The sequence below is a fragment of the Cyrtonyx montezumae genome, unplaced genomic scaffold, assembly GCF_038088225.1.
Source record: "Cyrtonyx montezumae isolate F1298 unplaced genomic scaffold, pur_monq_1.0 scaffold_21, whole genome shotgun sequence".
Taxonomy (NCBI): domain Eukaryota; kingdom Metazoa; phylum Chordata; class Aves; order Galliformes; family Odontophoridae; genus Cyrtonyx; species Cyrtonyx montezumae.
The window spans coordinates 5,920,056-5,935,158 of NW_027071948.1; the positions used below are offsets into that span (position 1 = coordinate 5,920,056).

Below are 15,103 nucleotides of genomic sequence, written 5' to 3' on the forward strand. Positions count from 1 at the left end.
TCAGTGGAAAGCCCTTCGTTAGTTCAAAGGTCAGCAGAAGATGAACAAACAAATGTGTAAAGAGTTCATATTTAATTAATACTGTCTCAGGAACTAATTAACAGATTCACTTGGAAGTCGACAGGAATATAATCTATGTTTCAAGGGAAGGTGGCAAAGGGTCAGGGAGAACATGCTCTATATTTCACATGGAGAGAAGTGCTCAGACACAGCAGTCTGATGTAGATAAAACCCCACCTTCACCCCTAAGCTGGGGCAGTACTCTAGGAAGGAAAACGTGTTACCTTAACACAGTCTCTGTGCTTCGGTGAAGCCAAGGTTGAACCTTACAGTGTTACTGGACAGCTCTGTGCCCACCTGAGCTCAGTTGTGCTGATCAACTTCCCATGGGGCATCAAGAGCCAGCGAGAGGCCGGCCAAGCCCTGCTCTGCCTGCAAGGCAGGACACTGTCTCCTGAATTGGCATCCCAGCCCACCCATGCACCAGCCCTTAGACCACTTGTCTTCCCAGCTGTCTTTGCTGCCAGTCTAGCCATCCATCTTCACAACAGGGTGACCTAGGTCTCAACGTGCCCTAAGAGAGGATTTAAGGCACTGGATTTGATAGAGGATCTCTCATCTGAATTTAACCAGTGAGGTCTCTGTAAGCACAGCAGCAGACACCACCCCGTGGTTCCCTACCTCTGCCCATCTAGGAGGACATTCTCTAACAACTTTTGTTCCTTTGATCCCCTGTGTTATAGCATTCATGTCTTGGGACACGGGTGATGGTGCTAGCAGAAACAGGATCTTCTCCAGTCAGTGGCACACTTGGGTCACATCCTTACAAAATCACAGAATCATTAAGAGAAAAGAGCTCTAGGGTCTTCCAGTCCAACCTTAACCCACCCCCACCATGCCCTCCTCGTCCCTCAGTGCCACATCTCCATGTTCCTTGAGCACCTCAGGGACAGAACCTCCCTCCCCTCCCTGGGCAGCCTCCTCCTGTGAATCACTCTTTTAGAGAATAAATAATTCTTCAGATCCAACCTGAACCTCCTCTGGTACAACCTGAGGCCATTCCCTCTCATCCAACCGCTGTTACCTGGGAGAAGCTGACCCTCTCCCTGACCCCCAACATTGTCTGAAGAAGTGCCTGTTGATGAGATAATTTCTGGCTTGCTTTGAAATATACACCTTTAAAGCAAAGCAACTTAACTTGGCCTTCAGATTTCAGCACTTGCCTTCTACTGCAGCACTATCCTGTGTTCCTTTGAAGAAACCACCTGAGCTAATAACATGATCACCTTCTCCGTTATCCACCTTGCGCATCTGCTGCTGCTTGTGTGCTCCTGCATTTCCTGCCTTCCTCCAGTATGCAGGGCACTGATTCCACTGCTTATCACAGTGCATGCAGCTTCCAGGCACTGTGTTGGCTTCATTCCTACTTTCAGATCTGCTCTCATCTCTGCCACGGGTCACTCAGGTGGTGTCAAGTGTTTTCAACCGTGTCCATAAAAGCGATGTGCTACTCACCCTTCAAAGTTGTCACTCTGGACAGGGTGACTTCTGCTGCCTTGCAAATTCTAACAGCTCTGCTTGGAGTTAGCTCTGCAACCAGCCCTCTCTCTCTGCCCCCATCTCTCCCTTCAGACAGACATCAGTTACGAGCTCTTCCGAGATTCCTTTCAGTGCTCTCTGATTAAAACTATGTCTTTCATATATTCTGTTTCCCCCTCCCCCCCCACACACACACCAAGTGCATTGTATTTTTGTGCTGTGAGTCAACTGAAAGCTACCAGAGAAATCAAAGCTTCAGAAACAGCTAGTGCCAAAATTAAGAGTGCTGCTTTAGCAGATTCCCTTATACCACAACCTGTTGCTCACCCAATCAAGCTGTAGACGTCCCAGTTGACTGCAGGGGAGTAGGACTCGGCCCTTATGGGCCCCTTCCAACTCGGGATGTTCTGACTCCACGGGGAACGAGCTCAGAAGATGGATCAGTGGTGGTGATCACACCTGAGAGGAGCACCCCGACCATAGAGAGAGTGGAGACGGTGGCTCCCCAGCTTTTCCCAAGCTCCACTCTGTCTCTGCAGTGTATCCAGTACCTTGGACAGAGAAGGTGGGCTGAAAGTTGGCGTAGGTGCCAAGGTCCTACTGAGGATGTGCGCTGACACGGGGAGGTGCTCGGAGGGGATTTGTAAGGCTCTGACCAGAGAAGCAGAAATTATGTCTCCCTGTTCACTTACAGTGCTGTCTTTAGCAGCAGAGATACCTGTGACACATCTGAGCCTGGGGAATTCCAGGCCATTTTTCTCCTCTACTCACAACAAAACGTGGCTGCTCCAGAGACTGTTAAATGAAGTGGCTGAAGGACTGAGTGCACAAAAAATGAAGGAACAAAGCAGAGTACAGGACAGTTTTGGCACAGTGGATGGGAGAGCTGGGTCCTCTTCTCTCCTTTCTTTGCACCATTACACCCATCTTGCCTTCCCTTAACCATTGGACAAGTGCATGTCCTGGCCAGGCCACCATCTCTCAGCCTCTTCCACGTCCTGAAGAAAGCAATGTCTTCACCCTGTCCTCTGGGCCCATGTGGGGTCAGCAAACCATATTTTCCCAAAGACTTCGCAAGTACTTTACATGCAGCAGAAGAGAGGAGCTGAGGACAGCCCACATCCAGGAGTGACAGATGTCCTAAAGCCCTAAAGCTGCAGCAGAGCTGATTTCAGCTCAGCGTGAAAGCACTGCAATGGGTGCTGCTGTGCGTGGGGACAGCAGCAGAAAGCAAACAGCTTAGACTGAAATCAGAACTGTGATTTGGGATCAGTATGAATATCCCTGCAGCTCTGAGATTATCTTCAGCCATCGCAGCCTGTCCCACTTTGGCCTAAATCCGACGACCTTGCCTCAAAGGCAGTTCCCTGCTCTGATGGGCAGGGGGAGCACGGATGAGTTGGGCAGGGAGGAACCTCCACTCTTGGTTTTTCCATGGACAGAGCACGCAGCCCAGCAACGCAGCGCTGGTGCACTGAGGTCTGGTGCATCGCAGGAGAGGAGGAATGCACAGTCTGCTGCACGGTGCATGCCAGGAACTGAGCCCCACTGCAGAGGGATCTGCTGCAGGCTTTGGAGCCAGGTTGGAAAAAGACCTCTAAGATCATCCAGTCCACCTACTGCCAATACCACACACGATGCAGGAGATGCAGGGTGCTGCAGTGGGGCAGGGGATGCAGGGACAGGGGACGTGGCACCGTGAGCCCGCAGCCTTGCGTGAGGCCGCTGCAGTGCAGCCTGGCCCTGAGCAAACTGCATACAGCTGCTGCGACTGCCGGCCCTCCTGCTGGGCACCAATCTTCATCTCTTTGAAACAGGCATTAAAATACATGAGCCACACTCTCTGGCCAGGGCTCCCAGCACTGGATAATTGCTTCTTAAGTGCTTTCTAAATGCAAACTGCATGTCATTCTTACCACTGCTGCCACCTCCCCTGCACTCAGCCTTTGATCTCCTTCATGTCATGACAATATTGCAATTACCCCGTCAGTGTCCGGAGGTGGTGGTGCTCCTGGCTGGAAGGCCACGAAGACCTGAGAGTCCTCCATGATGGCCAAGGCCCAGCCCAGCAAGGGATCCAGGTGAGCATTCAGGAGCTGAGGGAGAGGAATGCTACTACTGCAGATCTCAGCAAAATGATGGGGACAGTCTCCTTAGTGGGGTCTGTTGTGATGGGATAAGGGGAAATGGTTTCCAGCTAAAAGAGGGGAGGTTTAGATTGGATGCAAGGAAGTTTTTTACAATAAGGGTGGTGAGGTACAGGTTTCACAAAGAGGTGGTGAATGCCACATCCCTGCAGACACAGGGCAGGCAGATGGGGCTCTGAGCACTGATGGAGCTGTGGGTGTCTCTACTCATTGCAGCGCGTTGGACCAGATGGCCTTTAGAGTCCCTCCCATCTTAACTCATTGTATGATTCCATGATTCTCACTATCTTTTCTTCCCAGCCCAAACCTCTGCACGTCCCTGAGCTCTGCTGCCCAGGGCTCACCCGTGGGGTCCATGGCACAGGGCTAGGAGCAGGGTCCCAGAGGGCCACGTGCTGCTGGGAACAGAGGTCCCACTGGAGCAAAGCACCAAGGGTCTGCCAAGGGGTTCCTGGGCTGGCAGTGCTCTCATAGAACTGCTCTCAAAGCCCAGACAAGCCGGGGAAGGCAGCCAAGGCAGTCCCGGGAGAGCCCATCCCTGCTCAGGAGCAGCACGTCGGAGCCTCTTTGTTGTCTGCTGACAGTGACGGGCCCTGTGGAGGAGCTGCTGCCAGCGCAGAGCTGCTGATGGGAGGCCAGACCACACGACTCAGGGGCACCAGAGGCATTGTGCAGAGAAACAGACAGTCATAGGATGGTCTGAGTTGGAAAGCACCCTTAGAGGCCATCTGGTCCAACCCCCTGCCATGAGCAGGGACACCCACAGCTCCATCAGTGCTCAGTGCCTCGTCCAAACTGACCTTGTGTGCAGGGATGGGGCACCACCACCACTCTGGGCAACCTGTGCAGTGCCTCACTGCCCTCACCATAAAAAACTTCTTTATATCCCATCTAAACGGTCCATGCATGCAAAGAACAAACGCTTTGGAGAAGCAGCACCTCTCCAGAGGACTTCTTTTGGGGGCAGACATAGGGTTCCTGGGAGCAAAGCCTGGTTGGTAGCTGTGGTGGCTGTGCCTTTGGTTTATCATAAGGCATTTGTTGGTTTGGGTTTTGCAACAAGCCAGGCTAAGAGAATTTAAATCCAGGATGATGAGTTAAACCCTCCCTTGCTCCCAGACCCACAGTGCTGCCTACACCCTGGTTCCCATCTGCTGCTGATGGTGGGCTTGCACACAACCGTGTGGATGCTGGTGGCACAGTGCTGCTCCCTGCTGTGTCCCACTGTGCCCTGGGGTGTTCCCAGGGTCAGAGGGCCCTGGGGGGCCATGCTGCCCTCCAGCACACTCCCATGATGCACAAACATAGGTACAAAGCTGTGCACTCAGGGTGTGTGAGCCATTCTCTGCGCCTCGCCCCCATCCATTTGCAGCCTGCCCTACTGTGGCCATGGCAGCAGTCTGTATGTGTAGGTGGAAGAGCCACACGCTGTCAATCTGTCCCCTCATCCATCCTGCAGACGAATGGTTGCCTGCCTGGCAGATAGCACCAGGAGGGCTGCTGCTCCCTGGCAGGAACTGCTGAAGAGCTGCCTCCATATCGATTGGCCCCATCACTGCTTGAGGGATGGATTCGTGGGAAGGGACTCTGGCACTAGCAGTCTGTATACACGTTGGCTGCACCAAAGGCCACCAAAGCCTCCATCCCTGGCAGGGACAACAGGGTTTGGGTTTAGGGTCACACTCAGCAATGCCTCCTATACTATAGCAGAACACAAGGATGGCTGAGGAGGTGGTAGAATGAGATGATCATGTAACTTGGGATCCAGGTAGGCTTCAAGATGTTCTGCAGCACTAAGGCCACTGGAGGATGAGTGGATGGATGGATGGATGTACAGATGGATGGGTGGATGGATGGGAGAGGAGGATGACTGAGGCCACAGTGAATTTTTTGATAGGGAATGCTGATTTGCTGATCTCAAAGCTGTCAGTATGAAATGGTTGGCTTGGACAAACATTCCTCTTTGAGAAACGCATTTGGATTCAGAAGGCTCCACATTTCAAAAGTGACCATTCTGGATGTTGTCAGAAAGCAAAAGCTCAGGATGTCTTCATTTAGAGCTGAGCTGTGCTTCGACAGAAATGGTTTTAAGCTACAAGAGAGGAGATTTAAATTCTATGACTGTATGACTGACAGATGAGCATTGATTCCTCTTCTCCTGGTACATCTCCCAATACTCTCAGATGGAAAACTCACCCACAGTACCTCCTGCTAGAGGTTTCTATTCAACTTGCCCTCTGGATGGCTGCATCTCCAAGGCGAGGTCAGCCTTTTTTGTAGGGCACTGTAGGACATGGCATTCATTTTGGGGGTTGTGCCCTACCAGCAATTCAATTGCCGAGCCAGAAACATTGATGGTCCATCTGGGGAAGGTAGTCCTGGAGATGTCAGGAGCAGGAGCCGTGGTTTCATTCTGCCAGTGCAGGGGAAAAGGCTCACATTACAGTAGATTTCACCAATGTGGAACCAGAAGTGAGTAGGGAGATCCACTAACCACTGGTGGAAATATTTGGGTGCTATTTCTGCTATGTGGATGGCTAGAGCTGTGTCTTGAAGGAAAGCAGTGACCCAGTACAGGCAACGGCCACGGGTGATGGGATGATGGCAGGACTTAGTGTTTTTTTTCAACTTAAATGATCCTTTGATCCTTTGATTCACCTTCAACTTCTACATCAAGCCCTTCATCCCAGCACCAAGAGCCAGACAAGACCATGGGGAACACAATTTTGCTGCTGACCCACCCTGAACCCCTGAACCTCTCTTGGAGCTGTGAGATCCTAAAGGCACGATACACGAAGATGTGTGAGTTTATGTGGTGCCACTCAAAGTCCCATCTCATCAGCTCAGTAATGACAGGAACAGCTCTATCCATCAGCAGCTGACATGAAAAAAAACAACCACTGCACAGAGGTTTGGGGCAGGCAGGGGAAACTCAGTATGCTGGGATGGGCTGGGGGAGGGCTCACAGCAGGCAAAGCACTGTGCTCAGTCCCTTGGGGAGGGCAGGATGGTGTCATGCAATGGGGAAGGGGAGGGAGAGGAGGAAGAGGAAGGTGGGGAAGGGAGATGAGAGAAAGGGAAAGGAAAAAGGGCAAGGGCAAGGGCAAGGGAGACTCATCCTCAGGGCCAACATTTCTGGGCAGATACCTATGTTGGGCAGAACTGGAGCTGGATATCAGCCCTGTTTTGTCCATGTTGGGAAATATTCACTAATAGGAGATGCTCATTCACCTCCGTTGGCAGTGCCCCATCCCTGCAGACACCCAAGCTCAGGCTGGAGGGGCTCTGAGCACTGATGGAGCTGTGGATGTCTCTGCTCGTTGCAGGGGATTGGACCTGATGGCATTTAGGGTCCTTTCCAATTCAAACCATTCTATGCTACAGCTCTTCTTGGGGCCACTGGCCCCCACCCCATCGTGGCCAGCCACTGTTCCTTGGCCAAACTAAACGGGACCCCTCTCCTCACCACTGAACCAGCTCCGCTAACGAGGCAGCTCCTCATCAGCACTGGCCTACAATTAGGAGCCAGGTTGGATTGGAGGGCATGGGGATGCAGGGCCGACTCTGCCTTCCCCCTGAGCGCCAGCCCAGCCCCGTTAATGGGGAGCTTCAAAATGACCCTTTCATTGATCCTAACGCAATCAGAGCTCGGTTGGAGCGCGGTCTTTGTGCGGGAGCAAACTGCCTCTGCTCCCCGGAAAGGCGGCATTGTGCCGTCTCTCGCACTCCCGTATGCTAATACACCAACTCCCTGCAATTTCATTTTCAACAGGGACTAATTTAAAAGAAATGACCGGCCTGCCAGTGGACTTCAAAGATATCTTTTGATGAGTTTTAGCAGCTTCAGCGAAACTCTAATTTGAATTTCAGTGGCCGCCGTGTGATTTTCTCGGTGACAGTTAAGAGAGATGACAGCAGCAGCTCCATCTGTCATTGGAGCCTCTCCTCGTCCCTCTTTTCGGCGATTTGTTACAGAGGGGGGGGAAGGAGAGAGGGGAAAAGTTGAAAGAGAGGGCAGTGGGATTTGGGTGCAGGGAGGGAAGGGCTGGTTTGGAGGAAGATGGCCAATTTGGAGCTCGTGCACCAATGTTCGGGTACAGAAAGCTCCGTGCTGCCCCAACAAACCTACACGTGGGGGGTTCTGATCCCTTTATGGTGGCTTGGTGGATTTTGGAGAGGCAATGAGGTATTGGTGCCCCCAGTCAGCTTGGGGTCACAGCCAGGGATGGGACAGCACATCACCTCAGAGCCCACAAGCACTGGTGAAGGACAGAGGTCACGGCACTGGGGGAAGACAAGCAGTGGGGCCAAGGATGGGATATCTTTGCTGGCCTAAGGGCTTTTCCCCTTCTTGCAGGGAGCCTAGGTGACAGGAGCTGCTTGGGGCCTTAGGGGTGGCTGTCAATCCTAACCTAAGCCCCTGGAGAACTGACTGGGACCTGCTCAGGCTTTGTGAAACCTTTAGGATTACAGAGCAGTGTGAGTGTCCCTTGATGCCGATTACTCCTCAAGACTTGGGCTGGCCATTGTGCTGGTGCTGGTCAGTGTGTGCTCTCTGCTTCCTAGGAACGGGGCACTTCCAGTTGGAGCCTTTCAGTGCTGAGCATCCTGGTGGTGCTCCAGCCCACATTGATGCCAGACACACACACCCATCTCAGGAAAGCACTGCCAAACCTATGAGAACCCATCACTCCAGGGATTAATGCCAGGAGCTGCTCCTATGGGATAAAATATTGCTCTGTGGTATCTGCTGGGAGGAGTTATGGGTGAGGACCATCCTTGGCTTGGGTCAGCTGCATGGATACAGCCACCAGCCCACGGCAGGCGGTTGGAACTGGATGATGTTTGAGGTCCCATCCAATAACCCACCCAATGGTTTTGCAATCTTTGATGTCCTTTCCAACCCAACCACCCTACGGTTCCATGGATGCCACTTTTGCATGCTACAAGTTGGCAGTGAAAGGGATGGCGTGAGGAATAAAAGGCAAAGAGAACAGATCCCACCCTCTGCAGGGACCCGAGGCAGGCGGCGGGCTGTGGGTCCCCGCTGTTCCCTTTGTCTCCTGCAGCAAAGAGAGGGGCCGGTTGTCCCTAAGCCCATCTGACAGCGTCACCGCAGCGCTCCCGGAGCCACTCGTCACTCTGAGCCCCGCCATGAAATTGCTCCGACGTTAGGCACTTCCTAATAAAGCTGTCACAGACACCCCATTATCTCCTGGCCCAGCCCCCTGCCCTCTGTTTAACCAGATAATCCGCTTTTTAAAGATACACTTTCCTCCGGTGCCTCAGCCCTATGCACAATGCGGGTGTCTGCAGTCCTCATCCACCCTTTTGTCCCCAGCCCTGGGAAATTCCCTGCTCCCCACCCACGGCTGTGTCCTTTACACCAGATGGGCCACGGGCTGAGTCGGGGCTGCGTGTTTGGGGTGGAAGGTACCTTAAAAATCATCCAGCTCCAACCCCCTGCCGTGGGCTGGATGCCCTATAGGGACTATGGGTCTCTGTGAGGTGCTAGGGTGGCTAGGAGGGAGGTCTGTCGAGTGCCAGGGGGTCCTTGAGGGGCTATGGGGTGGTAACAGAGGCCGTGGGGGGGAAACGCAGGGGCTATAGGTGAGTTGGGGGGGGGAGATTCTTGTTGGTCTGCTACAGCTATAGGGGGGCTACAGTTAGCTAGGGGGTACTGGGGGCAATATTGGGATCCTATTGGGAGCTATAGGGTCCCACAATAGGGCTGGAAGGTGCAGATCCCCAGCTGCACCATAGTACAGTTGTACAGGATTTAGGGGCAATATGGAGGTGAGGGAGGAGCATGGGGGGATACAGGGCTCTGGAGGGAGGGAAGCATAGGGGTCTATGAGAGTCCTGGGAGGGATTACCACGGTCATGGAAGTGAATACTAGAGAGACATAGGGGCAACTACATGGGTCCTGGGGGGTCTGTGGGGAGTTATGGGTAGATCACTTGAGTATATGTGTGTGTGTGCATAGGGGGTGGGGGGGAAAGAGAAGGGCAATACATGCTGCTATGGTACTGTATAAGTGGCTATGGGAGTCCTAGGGGACTCTCTGGCATCCTGGGGGATGGACAGGGGCTCGCAGTAGGGCTGGAAGGCACAGATCCTCAGCTGCACCATGATGTTTTGTACAGAATCTGTGCAGGTCAGGGGGAATATGTCCCAGAACATCCACGGGGTTACATAGGGTTACAGAGTCACATGGGTTTATAGGGTCAGATGGGGTTATGGGTCACAGTTATAGGGTCATATGGAGTTACATGACACGGTCATGGGTGAAGTAGGAGCAGGGATCAAAGAGTTGTGGGGTCATGTGGAGTCAGGGGACATAGTGTCATGATGGGTCATGGGTCATATGGGGTTACAGGTCAGCACCCCACCTTTGGCCTATATGGACCTCCAGCCTCCTCTCAGTAATAAATCAATAACTGAACTCCAACACTGCCCACCATGCCCCATCTTTTACCCTAAACTGCTCCCCCCATACCTACGTCCCTGTGCCCCACATCTTCCACTTTCTCCTCCTTGGGGATATCCAAACCCACCCAAACATGGGAGGGTGGGGGTGGAGGGGGGACGCAGCACAGCTCTGGGGAAGGGGAAAAGGGAGCAAACAGGGAACATTTGATGGGGGGTGGGAATAACAGGGGAAACTGGGAGAATAAGGTGAACGGGGATACTGGGGAGGGGGGTGGAATAGGGAAAATGGGGGGCTGGGGATAGGGAGTTAGAACACTAGGTCAGAAAATGATGCTTTGTAGGGAACCTGCTTCAGCAGGGGGTTGGACTTGATGACCTCTTGAGGTCCCATCCAACCCCTGCTACTCCATGACGCTTATGGAGTACTGTGCTACCCCCACCTCCTCGAAGAGACAAAGAGAGGAGCCCATCTCTTCCCCCTGAATGATAACTGCCTCCAGAGCACGGCCACTGAAACACATCTGATCCAACTCGAAACGAAAGCGGTAATAAATCTCCCTGCTGAATAGGAGATCAAAGGCAGATCGTTAGGGCTCTTGGATTACCCCGTGAGAGAGCTGGTCCCGTGTGCAGAACGACCCCAGGACAGCAGAGCTTTACCTCACAAAAAGGACAGGTCCGCTCATAGGGCCTCTTACGATCCCCTCCCAGTCTACAGCTGAAATTACAGAACCACTGAGGTTGGAAAGGAGCTCTAAGATCACTCAGTCCAACCCCAACCCACCCCACCATGCCCAATGCCCATATAGTGGAACCACAGACCCATTAAGGTTGGAACAGATCACCCATTCTGACCCCAACTCATCCCAGTGTGCCCGCTCACCGTGCCACAGAACTGTTAAGGCTGTGTTCTGAGCTACAGGAGGGGTTGGGATGGGCTCAGACTGACAGGGACAATATTTGGGAATCTGCATTTGGGATTTCAGCAGAATTCACCACGCTCAAAGTTTGCTCCGGTGCCATCGAATCAAAGCATGCTGCTATAAATCATTAATGCACTCCTGCGTTGCGACGAGGCCGGAACATTTTAATTGCTGAATAATGAAGCCAATGCTCACCAATTTCAGCTGTCTCCTTCTGTGGGAGAGGAAAGTGTCATGACTGGACAGGACTTATGTCTGGGGGTGCTGCCAAGAGGGGCTGTTTGTTGCAAGAAATGCTTGTGTGAGCAGTAAAGGATGGTAACCTCTGGAGCACAGGACCAAAGAGAGGACCCCAAGCATGCTGGACCAGCATGGCAAATCCCGTTTCCTCATCAATTTTCTTCCTCAGGAAGAAGCTGGGTGCATGCAGCTGGGCTCTCACTGTGCCCCAGCCTGGGTGACCACAAGTGATTCCCAAAGGAATACAGGCAAAGCAAACACCCCCTCCTATTCTCCAGAGCTGAAACCGAGCCATGCCAACCATGCAAAGCCCCAACCTATCACCCAAGGCCCCACCAAGCAGTGCTGTTCCTTCCAGATTTGTTGGTTTGGACTTCCAATAGAACTCCGACAGCATCCCGCACTCGGGGGAAGTCAGAATCCCACAACCTACCCGGCCACACACAAGGACACCAGCAATCATGTGTGTTTAACAGGCCTATGGAGACGTGGCAGATAGCAGAGGATTATCTGGGTTAGCTGGAGGAGCAAGGAGCTGCAGAGGGATTTCACCGCTCACAGAAACCCATTTTGCTGCAAGAGAAACGTCGTGTTGATAAATGGAAGCTCCCGCGCACCGCAGGGATCCCCCGACCTACTCCTGTGTACAGCCAAACCTGCTGCAATCCATAAGCAGGATGGAAAAGGTCCCCGTGTCACTGGACTGCTCACTGACAGCAGCTGGGGGATGCTCAGAGAGCAAACGACCTCAGGTTCAGTGTGTGACGGGTGACTGCGCCAAGGAGAGCAGTGCCATGGAGTGGTGGCATATGGCCATGGCTTCCGTGGGCAAAAAAAGAGGCGGATTTGCATGTCAGGGAGAGGCATGGTCACGCCTGACAGCAGGTTCGGCACTGCCAGAGGGGCAGGGATTATCTCTGCAGGCAGCTGGAATCCCGAGGCAGAGCTCTGCTCACCTGACTGCAGCCAGGAGGAGAGCGAGCTCTGTCTCTTGGAGGACACCTCCATCTCTCACAGCAAGCTAGATCTCATCTACCTGAAAAATAAGAAAAGCAACACATATTATTGGCATCTACTTTGTGCTCCTAAGGGAGATGTGGACCAGGCCATTCCAACATCTTATAAATGAGGGGGATCATTTACAAGAGGCTCCGGGAAGTACAGAGAACCCAGAGCAGGTTTCTCAGTACCCCCATCATGACAAATACTGTGTGACCCACAGGTGTTCCCCAGTACACAGCGACCCAAGGGTGGTACATAATGCCTGCACGCCTCATGCTATAAGTGCTAGCTCACTCCACCAGGTCTGCCTGAGTACAATTAGAAACCAGGACGCATTTCTTGCTCAGAGGAATCACAAACAGAGCAGGGGAGGCAAAGTCAAAGCTGCAGGGTACAGACTGGAGAAGCGAGAGAAGCAATTTCTGCTCTAACACGGGAAATGAGGAAGTGCTGGGACTCGCAGCAACAAGGCAGAGGACTGCAGGCAATGAGAGGCATTAAGTGCTGCTGGAGAGGCAACCGAGCCCTCTCCATTAGCCAACCAACCCCTTCATTACAAAAGGTCACCGAGCCCGTCTCACGGGGACACACTCTGCTCTCCGCAGCCGATATTCAGTGCTCCTGCCACTGCCACCCCTTGTTCCTGGGTAACGCAGCAGCACCGAACTGCAGATGGGCTGGGTCTTAAATAAAATCAGATAATCCCAGAGCAGAGGATTTGTGATGACACCGCGGGGGCTGTGCCACCCTGCGGCATCCCACCTGCTTCCAAATGTTGTGCAGCACACCGGGTCGGGACAGCGGTGCAGAAAGCGGGCACCAGCTTAACCCTAAGTGCAAACCCACCTCCCTCATTAACTGATGTGGATGAAGAACTGTTGGATGTTGTTGCTGTGTCCAGGGTGATCTCACACTCCAGCCCGGCCTCACTGCTTCACCTCAGCAGCGTATTTTAGCCTCTCCAGCTCCAGGCTCTTCTTCAAGCAGCGATGTGCAGGGTTTGGAGCTGAGCTTCAGCCTGGCAGGAGCCCAAGGGCCGCGGTGCTCCGGGGCTGGCTCTCGGCGGAGCAGACACCTGGTCGCTGGCACTACTCAAGGCCTTGAGCACCACCTCCTGGTCATTGCTGATTTCAGTGGGAGTGACACTTCCTCCTTTGCGCTCTCTCACAGCAAAGTCCTGGAGATAAACCACGTGTACAAGAGACAAAAGGTGGGAGCACTCTGCAGCATTTCAGCAGGGTCACACACTTGCTGCTGCACAGAAAATAACCCCACAACGACGTCATGCAGAAGATCAGCTCCACCAACCCCTGTCCTCCAGGCAGGGGCTGTTCACTTCCACAATTTGAGCTGGAATGGGAATGACCAACTACCACGCTGTGACAAAAACCTCCTGGAAAACTCCAACCTGTTCATCTCCCGGGCCGTGTGATGAAGCTCACCGCAGGGCTGTGGCAGGGATCACCGCTCTGTATGTAAATATTGCAGTGGCAGAGTTCAACCTTTTGGCATTAGGGAAAGGAAGATAAATGCTACCAGTCCCCTCCGAGCCACAGGAACCCTGCATCTATCTAATTGCACTTCATAATGGATTCAGCAAACCATTAATTATCAGATTATATTTTAGGAAACTGTAGATTAAAAAAAAAAAAAAGGACTTGATGAAATTTTACTCTTAAAGGGGCCAGTGTGCTGCAATGAATGTGCTTCATTCTCCTGGCAGCAACGAAGCAAGCCTCACAGCAGGTCTGTGAATGCACTCTGCAAAGCACTGTCCTGTATGCTGCTCTCAGACAGAAATGCTTTGTTAGTGCCTTATGAATGAACATCTACGAACGCATCTAGTCCTTGCTGCACATCATTTCTTTTGTCAGGGTTCTATATACAGGGCTGCTTTCCCAAAAATAAAAAATAAAAATCCAAAACCTGGATCTCCCTTGAGAGCAGCATGACTAGGCATGGCTCTGCTACCAGCCCAGTGGACGCCAGGTGCCACACATGAGCACCACTGCTCACTCTCACATGGTTTCTTCACAAATCAGAGCGACTTTGTCATCAAACAAGTCCTCCATAGACACCGTCACCAGCTCCAAGCTGTTTTGGCTCACTTGGGTTTCAGGCAATGTCACGAAGACCTGGGAGCCAGCGAGTTGGGCCTCGTCAAAAGAGATGATGTGTTCTGCTGCTCCCTGCTCTGACGTCTGAATCACCTGTGTGGAGGATGAACTGAGAGTCAGACACTGCACTGCACTCCTTGTGGCTGCTTTGCTATTTACTATGCACGTTTTTCCCAGCCCAGCTCCTGTAGGAACATTCAGCTTCACACCAGAGGACTGCAATTACAATAGGCTTGAGACTAATGGTAAACTCCAAGCTCTGAATATCAGGGATGCAAAAGAGAAAAATAGAAGAACCATTTAAATATTTACCTCCACAAAATTGCTATAATTTAGCTCCATAAGCAGTCATAGACAATAAGGATACTATGATTACACACTAGAGGAATGGCAGCCCAGGGAATCCCACACACTGAGCTCCTTCATGCAAGGAGCTAATCTCCACCGATGGCTGAAATATTACGTTTGTCACTGGGAGTTTCAGTCTGCGAGGAAGAAAGTATGGAGGGGAAGGAATGGATGATGATGGTGGGGATCCAGCCAGGCTGAGGTCTTTGCCCTACCTGACTCAGACTGCAAGTGCTGCAGCATCTTACTTGAGCCCTCCTGCAAGCCAGCCTTGCACTAGCACAGAACACTCTAACCCCAGAGCACTCTGGGCTTAAAAGCTTATGTCCTGGATACCTCTGATCAATACTGCAG

The 15,103-nt window shown here is 52.5% G+C and overlaps 2 protein-coding genes across 2 annotated transcripts in view; both read right to left on the bottom strand.

Annotated features, from left to right (window-relative positions):
• CUNH1orf50 (chromosome unknown C1orf50 homolog) overlaps positions 1-15,103 on the bottom strand; it is a 348,220-nt gene that overhangs the window by 130,418 nt on the left and 202,699 nt on the right. The gene's annotated exons all lie outside the window — the stretch shown is intronic.
• The window catches only part of ZBTB40 (zinc finger and BTB domain containing 40), a 36,575-nt gene continuing 32,672 nt past the window's right edge, over positions 11,201-15,103 (bottom strand). The window contains exons 18-20 of the mRNA XM_065738193.1: positions 13,131-14,494; positions 12,239-12,318; positions 11,201-11,855 (exon numbers count right to left, since the gene is read on the bottom strand). Coding sequence (XP_065594265.1) covers positions 14,303-14,494 — 192 coding nt within the window. The 3' untranslated portion in view covers positions 11,201-11,855; positions 12,239-12,318; positions 13,131-14,302. The remainder of the gene's footprint in view (positions 11,856-12,238; positions 12,319-13,130; positions 14,495-15,103) is intronic.